The sequence below is a fragment of the Neovison vison genome, chromosome 7 (assembly GCF_020171115.1).
Source record: "Neovison vison isolate M4711 chromosome 7, ASM_NN_V1, whole genome shotgun sequence".
NCBI classification, from domain to species: Eukaryota; Metazoa; Chordata; class Mammalia; order Carnivora; family Mustelidae; genus Neogale; species Neogale vison.
In genome coordinates, this window is record NC_058097.1 from 151,696,934 (window position 1) to 151,713,582 (window position 16,649).

At 37.7% G+C, this 16,649-nt stretch overlaps 1 protein-coding gene across 1 annotated transcript; it reads left to right on the forward strand.

The window, feature by feature from the left end:
- The first annotated feature begins 6,904 nt into the window (after positions 1–6,904).
- LOC122913502 (olfactory receptor 52B4-like) lies at positions 6,905–7,864 on the forward strand. Its single transcript, XM_044260209.1, has one exon. It carries the CDS (start codon positions 6,905–6,907, stop codon positions 7,862–7,864), a length of 960 nt encoding a protein of 319 aa, XP_044116144.1.
- Positions 7,865–16,649: the final 8,785 nt, after the last annotated feature.

Genomic DNA, 16,649 nt, shown 5'->3' on the forward strand with positions numbered 1-16,649 from the left:
TGGTTATCTTCCTTAGGTGGAGGGATTATTCTTTGACAGGAGAGATGGCTCCTCCAATAAGGAGAAATGGGTGGGAGCAGATGCAGATATGTTTTTGTGTTCAGTTTCTTGAATTTGTGTGTTTCCAACTGATTTATTCTGGTTTAGTAGGCAAGGTTTTTTGCCAAGCATAAAGAGCTAGGTTTTAGAATCAAGGTTGGAGCTTTGAATATACATATGAAATGTTAATTAGGTAGAGAGATTTAGGTTAATTAGGTGGAGAGATTAGGAGGTTTGATTTAGCTGACTTGAGCATATGTGTAAGATTGCTGGGCTCTGCTAATAGTCTAGGTTGGTAATCATTTTAGTGGCACCATTTTGCTTTCCAGGTGACTAGCCAACTATGGTTTTTGTTTTGGTTCATAATAATGTTGAGATGGACTAGATAGAATGGAGAAATAGATTTGAAGGTATTGATTGGGGTGGGGGGATGGATTAGCCCAGTGATGGGTAGTAAGGAGGGCATGTATTGCAATGAGTACTGGGTGTTATACATAAACAACGAATCATGGAGAACTGCATCAAAAACTAATGATGACTAACATAACATAATGAAAGAAAAATAAAAAAGATTTGAAGGATTTGAGCATCTTTAAAGGTATTATAATGAAGGGCAACATAATTTAAAAGTTAATTAAGAAAAGAAATCATACAGAGTGGGTTGGAGGGTTAGAAAGGAAATCATGGTATTGATTAGTAATTAAGAAAGGGAATCATACAGAGTGGGTTGGAGGGTTAGAAAGGAAATCGTGGTATTGATTAGCAGGTTTGGTGAGATTAGTAAGCAGATAGAGTCAGCATATAGTTGGGCAAGTAATTGTGGCTAGGCAGTGGGATGTTTGAATTAGTAAACCTGGAGGTGGAGAAAAGGTGTAATGGGAATGCATAACTAAAGTAAAGTAAAGTAAAGTAAAGTAAAATAAAGTAAAGTAAAGTAAAGTAAAGGAAAATGCAATTGAAATCAGAGGAGGAAATGGGAGCAAGAGCAAAAGGTAAAGAAATGGTTTTCCAAATGAACATTGGAATCTCTATGACATGAGTGTAAAACATGCACACATTTGTTTGTGAGGGTATCGAGAGAATCTTGAGACCACTTTGAGGAATGGGGAAGGTAGATAACATTATCTCAAAGCAGTGTTAGCTCCTACACTAAAGTGAATGAGCACTAGTATGGGAAAAATTATTAAAGAAAAATTCCTATCAATAATAAAAAATACTACATGGAAATAGAAACATTGCCCTAACAGTTCCTTCCTTGAAATATCAAACATTTAAATAATCTAGGACAAAAATGCAAATTTATATGTAAATATGTTCATTATGGAATTTTTTTAACAGAAAAATATCAGTTTTATTTATTTATTTATTTTTATTTATTTTTTTTTCAGCAAAACAGTATTCATTGTTTTTGCACCACACCCAGTGCTCCATGCAAACCATACCCTCTCTAATACCCACCACCTGGTTCCCCTAACCTCCCACCCCCCGCCCCTTCAAAACCCTCAGATTGTTTTTCAGAGTCCATAGTCTCTCATGGTTCACCTCCCCTTCCAATTTGACTCAACTCCCTTCTCCTCTCCATCTCCCCTTGTCCTCCATGCTATTTGTTATGCTCCACAAATAAGTGAAACCATATGATAATTGACTCTCTCTGCTTGACTTAATTCACTCAGCATAATCACTTCCAGTCCTGTCCATGTTGCTACAAAAGTTGGGTATTCATCCTTTCTGATGGAGGCACAATATTCCATAGTGTATATGGACCACATCTTCTTTATCCATTCCTCCGTTGAAGGGCATCTTGGTTCTTTCCATAGTTTGGCGACTGTGGCCATTGCTGCTATAAACATTGGGGTACAGATGGCCCTTCTTTTCACTCCATCTGTATCTTTGGGGTAAATACCCAGGAGTGCAATGGCAGGGTCATAGGGAAGCTCTATTTTTAATTTCTTGAGGAATCTCCACACTGTTTTCCAAAGTGACTGAACCAACTTGCATTCCCACCAACAGTGTAAAAGGGTTCCCCTTTCTCCACATCCTCTCTAACACATGTTGTTTCCTGTCTTGCTAATTTTTTGCCATTCTAACTGGTATAAGGTGGTATCTCAATGTGTTTTAATTTGAATCTCCCTGATGGCTAGTGATGATGAACATTTTTTCATGTGTCTGATAGCCATTTGCATGTCTTCATTGGAGAAGTGTCTGTTCATATCTTCTGCCCATTTTTTGATATAGTTGTCTGTTTCGTGTGTGTTGAGTTTGAGGAGTTCATTATAGTTCCTGGATATCAACCTTTTGTCTGTACTGTCATTTGCAAATATCTTCTCCCATTCCGTGGGTTGCATCTTTGTTTATCTGACTGTTTCCTTTGCTGTGCAGAAGCTTTTGATTTTGATGAAGTCCCAAAAGTTCATCTTTGCTTTTGTTTCCTTTGCCTTTGGAGACATATCTTGAAAGAAATTGCTGTGGCTGATATTGAAGAGATTACTGCCTATATTCTCCTCTAGGGTTCTGATGGATTCCTGTCTCATGTTGAGGTCTTTTATCCATTTCGAGTTTATATTTGTGTACAAGAATGGTGTAAGAGAATGATCGAGTTTAATTCTTCTACATATAGCTGTCCAGTTTTCCCAGCACCAGAAAAATAGCAGTTTTATAAATGTATTATAGTATGTCACTGATGTGGACTATTTAGTCACTCAGATTTTTCAGGGAATATTTATAGACTACAATGTGGCATTGCATTAGACTGGAGACATATGCAGCTGAATTAAAGGAGCTATGTGGCTTATAGAAGATTTATTACAAACTGGGGACATTTATTACCAATTGTAAATTCAAAATTCCTATATTTTGAAATCATGCAACATGTACATTTTTATCTTACAATATATAAATCCATGAATAAGGGAGAAAACAATCTTGGAAGGTCATCAATGAAAATGTTCTATAGATAATCCTTGGATGTTGGAATCAAAGGGTTAGTCCTATATACAAAGTGATATAAATAAACTTTCTGTGGGTTTGATTTTATTAACATTTTATCATGGCATGGTCAACATAGCACTTAGTACATATTGATTGAATGGGTGGTGAAAGAATAAATGAATGTTTGAGAGAATCTATAGGATTTTAGCTCCTAATATGCCTCTGTGCCTTCTGGAAGTCAAGGATGAAAAGGATGACCTAGAGTGAGGTGTGGAGCCTTGATAAAAATCCCAAACCACAATCCTATCTCTGCCCTGCCCTCTCCCCTCTAAAACCTCTCTCTCCTTCTCTGTTCTCCCAAGTCCATACAGCCTCTTGGTACTTTTCATAGGGGGCTTCTGGTATTCAGGCAACGAAGGGTTAAGTGCTTACTGTTATGTCACTGCAGTAGTGGAAATCCCAAGGGAGAAGAGAGTCACATGAATAAGTTCATGGTCGCCATGATATTTCAAAGATGCTCAGATGCAGTTCCTCTTTCAACCTGGTCCCCTGGCCCCTGCACAGAGTCTCCTGGTTGTGGGAACACCCTGTCATCTGGGCAGGGGCATGGCTTCTGTCTGTGGTTCCTCAGGGCTGTGACAGACAGTTTGGGTGAGGAGACATGTGGGTTGGTATTGACTCAGGATAGCCTGATTCCTCTCTGGGCTCTCCTGTTCATAAGCATCAATGGTGGGGTTTGAGCGTGGAGATAAATTTATTGTTGAAATATATAGGAAAAATGATGGATTGCCATCATCATTTGGTAACCCTTTAGAGGCTGTATTTGGAATTCTCCATCCCCTGGTGGCACAGACAGAGAGGAAAGACCAAAATGTTTCCCTAGATGCTTTGTGGCATAGTGGAAATATGAGTGGAAGGAGAAGCAGGAGACCTTCTTGACTCACTTTCTCTAAAAACTTGGGAAAATTGCCTTTCTGTCTGTGGCCTTGGCAAAAAGTTTTATGATCATTCTAAAGCAGGGGTTGGTAAAATTTTTTTTTTGTAAAGGGCAAGAGTAAAAGTCTTAACGTTTAAACATGGTCTCCGTTGCAACTACTCTGTCCCACAAAAGTAGTCCTGAAGAATAAGTAAATATGGTGAATGTTGTGTTCCAATAAAATTTTCCTTACAAAAGCAGGTGATGGGCAAGATTTGGCCCACAGGCTGTAGTTTGATGACCCCTGGTGTAAAGTGCCAACCAGAATTGATCTACCCAAACATGAGTCAGAGATCTAAAATATTGAGTGGAACTGGTGACACGGGAGTGTTGTCCTATGGTTGCATTTCTGTGAGAGTCCTTTCTTCTGGCAGTGGTAAGGGCTATAAGCCTGGAGACAGGGAAAGAGTGGAATAGTCTCTGGAATCTCTACCTCTCAGAAGAAAGAGATTTCATGTGAGGAGAATCAGTGTGCTGAATGAAGATGGCAAATTTATGACCTAGATAAGTCGTAACTTACCTCTGTGGGAGTGAGTTTGAGTTTGACTGGTTAATGACTGTGTGTGAATTTGGGTGGGTATGTCTGTGAGGAAAAGTTTAAAAGTGTGTATGTGCACGTTAATGTGTTCACAGTGAGGGGCTATTTGTATCAATAGTGAAAATGTGTGTTAGTGTATAAATCTTCATCAAAATTGGTAAGAGTGATTATACACATGGTGATTATATAAATGAATGTTTGTGATAATATGCGCCTGAATGGAAGATTGTGTTTCTGTATGTGGATCTGTAGCAGGCACAACTGGAATCAAATCCTAGTGGGTCTGGTTCTAAACCCCTGTGATTTTTTTTCTATATTACATTGCCTTGCATGCCTTACATATTGTGGAATAGATAGGATTAGAAGAGAGTGGGGAGGAAGCCAAAGAAAGGTAGCTTAGGTAGTAAAAAATAACAAAATGGAAGTTTTTAAAGATAATGGAAGCTTTGATTCTAATGATCTTGGATTTAAATATCAGCTTAGCTATTAGGTGTTTGACTTTGAGCAATTTCTTGTCTGAGAGTCAATTTCTTCATGCACGAACTTGTGTTACACTCAATTTCATAGATTTAGTGCGATGATTATGAAATATCTAACACTTTTTAAAATTTTTTAAAATAATTTTTTATTTTTTAAATTTCTTTTCAGTGTACCAGAATTCATTGTTTATGCACACGACATTAATAGGTATTTAGTGATCACACAAAAGTATTGACAGAAATTGGAGATTCCTAATAGCAAATTAAAAGTAACATTAGATTTGGCAACTGTGATATGATAGATTATTTTAGAGAAGGAAGCCTTAGCAGCATATTGGGGTTATAAGTAAAGTGGCTTTGGGTAAAGATTAGGGGATGATAAGAGGGTAGAAGGAGAGAGAGCACATTCTTCTGTGAGACTAAGATGAAGGGGAATGAGATAGTTGAACATATTTTCACATGATATAAGAGGCTAACAGAGAGGGAAAGTTTGAAGTTACTAGAGTGACAGATTAGTGCGGAGAGGCTTAAAGAGAAAGTTGGGATCCAGTGTGGATGGGGTCCAGTCAGATGGATGGCTGAGCCTTGAATAGGGGGAAAAGGTGATTCAAATATAAATTTGTAGATGGCAGAGTGATGGTGGGAAGTTTAAACGAATGAAAAATAATTGTTTTTATTGTTTTTGTTCACCTTAAGCCAGGAGGAAGGAAAACACAATCCTGACGAAGGGGACCAACGTGGAGTAGGGCAGGTATGAATGACTCTAAGGATGGTGTGGTAGCCAAACTCTAGCTCCACAATTTACTGGCCAGGTGACCTTGGGTAGGGTACTACTTAAACCCTGTACACTCTGTTTGCTCCCCTATCAGTAAGATGAGGGAAATGACTGCATTTATCTCAGTCACCACAGTGTGAAATAATGTACATGCAGCCCTTAGTACAGAGCTCCTCCTAACTGATCTGTCTCCATTTTCCAACTTGTCTCCTCCCTCCACCATCCATCTTACACAAAACTGAGAGAGAGAACTACTTAAATTGCTAACTTCATCATGCCATTCTTTCACCACAAATCCTTCAGTGGCTCTTACTGCTTCAACATAAATTCTGACCTTTTTACACTGGTACTCAAAGTCCTCAGTGATGACTCCTACCTCACTGCATGACATTATTTTCTACCACTTTGTACCACATCCTCTTTGCTCTGGTAACAGTGAATCATAATTTTCCTCTAAACTCCATGTCCTTCTAGATCTCTTAGACTTTGTTCATGTTATTCCCTCCTCACATGACTTTATTTGATAAAACATTACTTCGTCAAGGTTCCACTTAAAGTAGTGCCTTTTAGAAAACCTTTTCTGAACTCCTGGGAAGCTCTTCATGCTTCTACAACTTCTAGTGTTTAACTTTTCCTTTACACTATCTGTATCATTTAGATATTTTACTTAATTGTCTCCCCCAAGTAGGTTCCCTAAAGAGCTATGGTAGGTGCTCAGCAAGGCTTGTTAAATTATTGTCAACTGTGACCAGTTTCCTATTGAGAGGCATATTATATTCTGATAGTCAAAGTGGAAATTCCAGTATTTGTTATTCACAGCTCTTAACTGTTTATAACAACCTGAGACTGAGATCTATAGCATTCTAGAGCTGGAACAACTCTATTTCAAATTAAATAATCCAACTTCTTCCCAACATTAAATTTAAGGCAATTAAAGAAAGACCCAGAGCAGGGAAGTAATTTTACTGAGATCACATAGTGCATAAAATGTCAAAGAGTTTTTTAACCCACATTTCTGGACCTTCTGACTAGGATTCTTTCCACAGCTCATCCAGTGAAAAATGATCTTTTCCTACCTCCCCTACTTCAACTGTATTCACCCTTTTTTGGCAAAAGAGAAGAGGTGACTGCAGATCTTAGACATCAACACTGGGTGACTTGTCCTGGGAATGGCAACCCTCAACTATACTGGTACCAGCCACTCATTCTTCATTCTGGTGGGCATCCCTGGCCTGGAAGACCAACACACATGGATTTCTCTTCCTTTCTTTATTTCCTACCTGGTTGCTGTCCTTGGGAATAGTCTCCTTGTCTTCATCATCATCACTGAACGTAGCCTCCATGAACCCATGTATCTCTTCCTCTGCATGCTAGCTGTGGCTGACCTTATCCTGTCTACTACCACTGTGCCCAAAGCCCTGGCCATATTCTGGTTTCATGCTGGGGAGATTTCCCTTGATGGCTGTGTCACTCAAATCTTCTTCATCCATGCCACCTTCATTGCTGAATCAGGGATTCTGCTGGCCATGGCATTTGACCGCTATGTGGCCATCTGTGACCCATTGCGCTATACTGCAGTGCTCAGTCATGCCATAATCATAAGGGTTGCCCTGGCTGTGGTCATGAGAAGCTTCTCTGTGATACTCCCAGATGTGTTCCTGGTCAAGAGACTGCCTTTCTGCCATAGCAATGTGCTACCACATACCTACTGTGAGCACATGGCGGTTGCCAAGTTTGCTTGTGCTGATATTCGTGTCAATGTCTGGTATGGCTTGTCTGTTCTCCTCTCTACTGTAGTGCTAGACGCCTTGCTCATCTTGGTTTCTTACACCCTCATCCTCAATGCAGTCTTCCATCTCCCTTCCCGAGGAGCTCGGCAAAAGGCCCTAGGCACATGTGGCTCCCATCTTGGAGTCATTTCCATGTTCTACTTGCCTGGCATTTTTACAATAATTACCCAGCGGTTTGGGCATCATGTTCCCCTCCACACTCACATTCTGTTGGCCAATATCTGCATGTTAGCTCCTCCCATGCTGAATCCTATAATTTATGGGGTCAAGACCAAGCAGATTCGAGAGCGTGTGGTCAGTACTTTTCACAGTGGAACCATGCTGAGTCTGTGTGACTAATCAGGTGGTATGTTTACCACTTTAGGGCCTCACATTTTCTTCCCCTGCTTTGTAGTGCCTTATGAACTAAGGGTTCTATTGGTTGTGAACAAAGTGATACATTATGACTTTGAAAGATAGATTGCCATATTGCTTTGAGAAGGGTAGTGTTTAGAAGGGTAGTGTTTAGGTAGTGTTTAGAAAGTTCATGCCCTTTTCTAAGGCCCTTTTTGTATATCAAAGTATAAGCAATAAAAACAAAATAAACAAGCAGAACTACATAAAACTAAAAAGCTTCTGTATACTAAAGGAGGCAATCAACAACAACAAAAAAAAACAGGCAACATATGGAATGGGAGAAAATATTTGCAAATCATGCATCTGACAAAGGGTTAATATCCAAAAAATACAAAGAACCCATACAACTCAATAATGAAACTCAGTGGCAAAAGAATAACATGATTAAAACATGGGCAAAGGGACTGTATAGACTTCTTCTTCTTCTTTTTTTTTTTCAGAGAAAACCTACAAATGACCAACAGGTACATGAAAAAATTCTCAACATCACTAATTATCAGGGAAATTCAAGTCAAAACCACAATGAGATCTCACCTCACACCTTTTAGCATGGTTTTTGTAAAAAAGACAAGAGATAACATGTGTTGGTGAGGGCCTGGAGAAAAGGGAGCCCTTGTGCACTCTTAGAATATAAATTGGTAGAGCCACTAAGGAAAAAAGCATGGAGGTTCCTCAAAAAAATGAAAACTTGAACTGTTGTATAATCAGAAATTCTACCTCTGGGTATATATATATATGAAAGAAATGAAATCACTATCTCAAAGAGATAACCGTGCCCTCATGTTCACTGCAGCATTATTTACAATATTCAAGACATGGAAATGACCTATGTGTCTAGAGAGATGAGTGGATAAAGACAATGTGATATACACATATACACACTATTACACAAAATGGAATACTATTCAGATATAAAAAGGAAATCCAACCATTTGTGACAACATGGATGAGTCTTGAGGCATTACAGTAAGTAAAATAAGTTGGAGAAAGACCCATACTGTATGATCTTACTTATCTGTGGAATCTAAAAATAAACCAGCTCATACTAACAGAACAGACTGGTGGTTTCCAGAGGTGAGTAGTGGGGGATGGTAGAAAGGGGTGAATGTTGACAAAGTGTACAGCTTCCAGCTATAAGATGAATAAGTTCTAGGAATGTAATGTATAGCATGGTGACTACTATAGTTAGTTAATACTGCACTGTGTAATTTCAAAGTCTCTAAGAGAGTAAACTCTAAAAGTTCTTAACATATGGAGAAAAATTTAATTATGTAAAGTTGTGTATGAGTTAACTAACCTTATTGTGGTAGTCATTTTGCAATATAGATGTATTAAATCATTATGTTTTATACCTTAAGCTTATAAAATGTTATGCCAATTATATTTTAATAAAGCTGGAAGATAAATGTACATATATACAATAGAATACTATTCAGCTATAAAAAGGAGAAAATGCCACTATTTTTGACAACATGGCAGGAGGTGTTATACTACGTGAAATAAGCTGGACACAGAAAAACAAATATATGATCTTTTATATGTGGAATCTAAAAAAGGCAAACTTACAGAAGTGGAGGGTAGAATGGTGGTTTCCAGGAGCACCAGGGTGGGGGAAATAGGTGTTGGTTGAAGGTTACAAGCTTTCAGTTATGAAACCCAAGGATCTAATGTACAGTCTGATGATTATAGTTAATATATTATTGTATACTTGAAACTTGCTGAGAGTTGACATTAAATGTTCTCACTACACACACAAAATGTAACTATGTGAGGCAAGGAATCTGTCAATCAGTTTGATTGTGGTAATCGTTTCATAAAGTATACATGTATGTACATAGTGTACATATATGTACACCTTAAGTGTATACAGTTTTTATGCCCATTAACCACACCAACACTGGAAAAAACTTAGAATGTAGTGGATAGTTTCATAAAAGTATCATAATCTCTAAATTCCTTGATTATACCTTTATCATATGGCTGTGATAGAACTAAAAAAATATAAACAGGATCTTGAATATGTATGACAGAGTAAGCACTGGATACATTTTTAACTTCTTAGCTTGTTTATCTTTAAATATTTGGTGTGATAATTTCTGCCTCTTCTAATACAAAAGGAAGTTGTAGAATCAAAGACCACAAAAGTCAACAGGACTTACTTGCATTTTAGTGGAAAATATTAGAATTAGAATTATTGCTGGTACAATCTTTCTTCATTTCTCAAGATAATTTTTGTTTGATATGCAGGGTGTACCTGGATCACTTTTTTTTTTCCAATTTATTTATTTTCAGAAAAACATTATTCATTATTTTTTCACCACACCCATGCTCCATGCAAGCCGTGCCCTCTATAATACCCACCACCTGGTACCCCAACCTCCCACCCCCCCGCCACTTCAAACCCCTCAGACTGTTTTTCAGAGTCCATAGTCTCTCATGGTTCACCTCCCCTTCCAATTTACCCAAATTCCCTACTCCTCTCTAATGCCCCTTGTCCTCCATGCTATTTGTTATGCTCCACAAATAAGTGAAACCATATGATAATTGACTCTCTCTGCTTGACTTATTTCACTCAGCATAATCTCTTCCAGTCCCGTCCATGTTGCTACAAAAGTTGGGTATTCATCCTTTCTGATGGAGGCATAATACTCCATAGTGTATATGGACCACATCTTCCTTATCCATTCATCCTGGATCACTTTTTAGTAATTATTGATGGGTTAGAAGTTGAGATACTCTAAAATCTTTACAATTTAATTCCTTTCAATGGGGCCCAGGGGGATGGTAGTATGTCATTTGTGTAGTGGATATCTCCAAGTATTGGGGTAACCAGATATGCCAAGGTATTTGGATTTTGAGAAATGAGAATATTATGTTTATATCATCATGTTAGTTTTCTCCTACTAGAATATCAATTAAAGGGAACAACTAATGATGTACTATACAGCGGCTAACTGAACATTAAAAGAAAAAAAATGAACAAACTATCATTTACATTAATCACTCCAAGGCAAAGACATGCAGCAGAAAAGTGGATTTTATAATTTACCCTTAAAAAATTTCTCTGTGACCCAAATAAACTTTTGGGATTTCATCAAAATCAAAAGCTTCTGCACAGCAAAGGAAACAGTCAACAAAACAAAGAGGCAACCCACAGAATGGGAGAAGATATTTGCAAATGACAGTACAGACAAAAGGTTGATATCCAGGAAGTATAATGAACTCCTCAAACTCAACACACATGAAACAGGCAAACACATCAAAAAATGGGCAGAAGATATGAACAGACACTTCTCCAATCAAGACATACAAATGGCTACCAGACACATGAAAAAATGTTCATCATCACTAGCCATCAGGGAGATTCAAATTAAAACCACATTGAGATATCACCTTACACCAGTTAGAATGGACAAAATCAACAGAACAGGAAACAACATGTGTTGGAGAGGATGTGGAGAAACGGGAACCCTCTTACACTGTTGGTGGGAATGCAAGTTGGTGCAGCCACTTTGGAGAACAGTGTGGAGATTCCTCAAGAAATTAAAAATAGAGCTTCCCTACGACCCTGCAATTGCACTCCTGGGTATTTACCCCAAAGATACAGATGGAGTGAAAAGAAGGGCCATCTGTACCCCAATGTTTATAGCAGCAATGGCCACGGTCGCCAAACTATGGAAAGAACCAAGATGCCCTTCAACGGATGAATGGATAAGGAAGATGTGGTCCATATACACTATGGAGGATTCTGCCTCCATCAGAAAGGATGAATACCCAACTTTTGTAGCAACATGGACGGGACTGGAAGAGATTATGCTGAGTGAAATAAGTCAAGCAGAGAGAGTCAAATTATCATATGGTTTCACTTATTTGTGGAGCATAACAAATAGCATGGAGGACAAGGGGCATTAGAGAGGAGTAGGGAATTTGGGTAAATTGGAAGGGGAGGTGAACTATGAGAGACTATGGACTCTGAAAAACAGTCTGAGGGGTTTGAAGTGGCGGGGGGGTGGGAGGTTGGGGTACCAGGTGGTGGGTATTATAGAGGGCACGGCTTGCATGGAGCATGGGTGTGGTGAAAAAATAATGAATAATGTTTTTCTGAAAATAAATAAATTGGAATAAAAAAAGTCCTAGCAACAGCAATCAGACAACAGAGAGAAATAAAAGGTATCCAAATTGGTAATGAAGAAGTCAAACTCTCTCTCTTCGCAGATGACATGATTCTTTATATGGAAAACCCAAAAGACTCCACCCCCAAAGTACTAGAACTCATACAACGTGGCAGGATACAAAGTCAATGTGCAGAAATCAGTGGCTTTCTTATACACTAACAATGAAAATACAGAATGGGAAATTAGAGAATCGATTCCATTTGCTATAGCACCAAGAACCATAAGATACCTGGGAATAAACCTAACCAAAGAGGTAAAGGATCTGTACTCGAGGAACTACAGAACACTCATGAAAGAAATTGAAGAAGACACAAATAGATGGAAGACCATTCCATGCTCTTGGATCGGAAGAATAAACATTGTTAAAATGTCTATACTGCCTAGAGCAATCTATACTTTTAATGCCATTCTGATCAAAATTCCACCAGCATTCTTCAAAGAGCTAGAGCAAATAATCCTAAAATTTGTATGGAATCAGAAGAGACCCCGAATCGCTAAGGAAATGTTGAAAAACAATAATAAAGCTGGCGGCATCACGTTACCTGATTTCAAGCTTTATTACAAAGCTGTAATCACCAAGACAGCATGGTACTGGCATAAAAACAGACACATAGACCAGTGGAACAGAGTAGAGAGCCCAGATATGGACCCTCTACTCTATGGTCAATTAATCTTCGACAAAACAGGAAAAAATATAGAGTGGAAAAAAGACAGTCTCTTCAATAATTGGTGCTGGGAAAACTGGACACCTATATGCAGAAGAATGAAACTCGACCATTCTCTTACACCATACTTTCTGGTTTTTTTGTTTGTTTGTTTGTTGTTGTTTTTTTTTTCCAATTTATTTATTTTCAGAAAAACAGTATTCATTATTTTTTCACCACACCCAGTGCTCCATGCAAGCTGTGCCCTCTATAATACCCACCACCTGGTACCCCAACCTCCCACCCCCCCGCCACTTCAAATCCCTCAGACTGTTTTTCAGAGTCCATAGTCTCTCATGGTTCATCTCCCCTTCCAATTTACCCAAAAGCACATACCCTCCCCAATGTCCATAACCTTCCCCCCTTCTCCCAACCCCCCTCCCCCCAGCAACCCACAGTTTGTTTCGTGAGATTAAGAGTCACTTATGGTTTGTCTCCCTCCCTATCCCATCTTGTTTCATGGATTCTTCTCCTACCCACTTAAGCCCCCATGTTGCATCACCACTCCCTCATATCAGGGAGATCATATGATAGTTGTCTTTCTCCGCTTGACTTATTTCGCTAAGCATGATACGCTCTAGTTCCATCCATGTTGTCGCAAATGGCAAGATTTCGTTTCTTTTGATGGCTGCATAGTATTCCATTTGTTTGTTTTTTTAAAGAGTGTGCTCCATACACAGTGTGGAGCCCAACATGGGGCATGAACTCACAACCCTGACATCAAGATCTGAGCTGAGGTCAAGAGTTGGAGACTCCACTGATTGAGAAACCCAGGTTCCCCCAAGTAAATGTACTCTTAATCCCCCTCATCTATTTTGCCCATTCCCCCACTCACCTTCCTTCAGGTAACTATCTGTTTTTTCTCTATAGTTAGGAGTATGGTTTTTGGTTTCTCTATTTTGTTCTTTGTTTTGTTAAATTTCACACATGAGTGAAATAATACAGTATTTGTCTTTACCTGATTGGCTTATTTCACTTAGGATTGTGCTCTCTACATCCATCCATGTTGTTGCAAATGCCAAGATTTCATTCTTTTTTATGCCTGAATAATATTTCAGTGTGTGTGTGTGTGTGTGTGTGTGTGTGTTTCACATCTTTATCCATTCATATATTGATGACCTTTGGGTTGCTTCCATAATTTAGCTATTGTAAATAGCTATAAACATAGGGGTGCATATATCCCATCAAATTAGTGTTTTCATGTTCTTTGGGTAAATACTTAGTAGTGCATTACTGGATTGAAGGATAGCTCTGTTTTTAATTTAGCTATTCTGACAAGTATGAGGTGATATCTCACTGTAGTTTTGATTTGCATTTCCCTGATGATGAATGATTTTGGGAATTTTTTCATGTGTCTGTTGGCCATTTGGGATTTGGAGAAATATCTGTTTATATCTTCTGCCCATTTTAATTAGATTTTTTTGGGGGTGTGTGTTGAGTTGTATAAGTGATACATAGAATTTTTTTGAGAGTTAGTGCATGAGTAGGGTTGGGAGGGGCAGGGGTAGAGGGAGAGAGAAAATCTCAGCATGCAGCCCAATGTGGGGCTCAGTCTCACAACCCCGAGATCATGACCTGAGCTAAGATCAAGAGTTGTATGCTTACTCGACTGAGGCACCCCAGTTTTTTAAAAATTAATTTGAATATAAGTCCTTTATTGAATATGTGATTTGAAAATATCTTCTCAATCAGTAGATTGTCTTTTAGTCTTATTTGTTGTTTCCTTTGCTGTACAGAAGTTTTTTATTTTGCTGTAGTCTCAATAGATCATTTCTGCTTTTTGTTTCCCTTGCCTCAGGAGACATCTAGAAAAAAGTTGCTATGGCTGATGACATAGCAAGAGATTACTGCCTGTGTTCTCTTCTAGGACTTTTGTGATTTTTAGGTCTCATATTTAAATAGTTTATTTTTGTGTATGGTGAAAGAAAGTGGTCCAGTTTCATTCTTTTGCATGTAGCTCTCCAGTTTTCCCAACACCATTTGAAGAGATGGTCCTTTTCCCATTGCATATTCTTGCCTACTTTGTCAAAGAATAATTGACCGTATAGTTGTGGGTTTATTTCATGTGCTTTCTATTCTGTTCCAATGATCTGTGTGTCTGTTTTTGTGTCAGTACTTTACTGTTTTGATCACCACAGCTTTGTAGTATAATTTGAAGTCTCGAATTGTGATGCCTCCAGTTTTGTTTTTCTTTTTTTAGATCACTGTGGCTATTTGGGGTCTTTTATTTTTCCATACAAATTTCAAGATTCTTTGTTATAGTTCTATGAAAAAATGCTCTTTGTATTTTGACAGGTATTACATTTAAATGTGTAGATTGCTTTGGGTAGGATAGACATTTCAAAGAAGAAATAATGCCTATTCTTCTGAAGCTGTTTCCAAAAAATAAAAATATTTGTTTTTCCAATCCATGAACATGGAATCTCTTTGTGTTACCTTCAATTTCTTTCATCAATGTTTTATAGTTTTCAGAGTATAGTTTTTCATCTTTTAAATTTTATTAATAGATATTTTATAATTTTTGTTGTAAATGGGATTGTTTTCTCTATTGCTTCATTATTGGTGTACATAAATGCAACAGATTCCTGTACATCAAATTTGTATCCTGTAATCTTGCAGAATTCATTTATCAGTTCCAGTAGTCTTTTGGTGGAGTCTTTAGGGTTTATTTGTATAGAGTAGCATGTCATCTGCAATAGTGAAAGCTTTATTTCTTCGTTACCCATTTGGGTGTCTTTTATTTCTTTTTGTTATCTGATTGCTGTGACTAGGACTTATCCAGTACTGTATTGAATGAAAGTAGTGAGTGGACATCCTTGTCTTTTTCCTGACTTTAGGGGGGAAGCTCTCTCTTTCCCCCCATTAAGGATGATGTTAGCTGTTGGTTTTTCACATAAGGCCTTTATTACTTTGAGATATGTTCCCTCTAAACCTACTTTATTGAGGGTTTTTATCATGAATGGATATTGTACTTTATCAGATGCTTTTTTCACATCTACTGAAATGATCATTTGGTTTTTACCCCTTCTTTTGTTGATGTGATATATCATGTTGATTGATGTGTGAATACTGAACTACCCTTGCATCTAGGGAGTAAATCCTACTTGATAGTGAATGATTTTTTAAAATGTATTGTTGGATTTGGTTTGCTAATATTTTGTTGAGGATTTTTGCATCTATGTACATCAGGGATAGTGGCCTGTACTTGTCTTTTTTGGTGGTATCTTTACCTGGTTTTGGTATCAGGATGTTTTCTTTCCTCTTCTATTTCTTGGAAAAGTTTGAGAGGAACAGGTATTAACTCTTAAATATCTGGTAGAATTCATCTATGAAATCATCTGGACCTGGACTTTTGTTTGATGGAGTTTTTTCCTTTTAAATTAGGTTAGTCACCATACAGTTTAAATCATTAGTTTTTGGGAGGTTTTTTTTATTACTTTGGGAGTTTTTTGATTAAGTTTCACTGCTGGTAATCAGTCTGTTCAAATTTTGTTTCTTCCTGCTTCAATTTTGGTAAGTTATACATTTCTAGGAATTTATTCATTCTAGGTTGTCCAATTTGTTGGCATATAATTTTCCATAATATTCTCTTTCAGTGCTTTGTATTTCCGTGGTGTCAGTTGTTATTTCTCCTCTTTCATTTGTGATTTTGTCTGAGTTCTCTTTTTTTAATTATTTTTATTTTTTTTACATTTTTTTCCAATTTATTTATTTTCAGAAAAACAGTATTCATTATTTTTTCTGAGTTCTCTTTTTTTAATGAGTCTGGCTAGAGGTTTATCAATTTTGTTATCTTTTCAAAGAACAAGCTCCTGATTTAATTGATCTGTTCTATTTAGTTTCTAGGTC

Bases quoted from the DNA above. Each gene is read 5' to 3' on its own strand.
- LOC122913502 (XM_044260209.1), top strand. From the start codon at position 6,905: ATGGCAACCCTCAACTATACTGGTACCAGCCACTCATTCTTCATTCTG.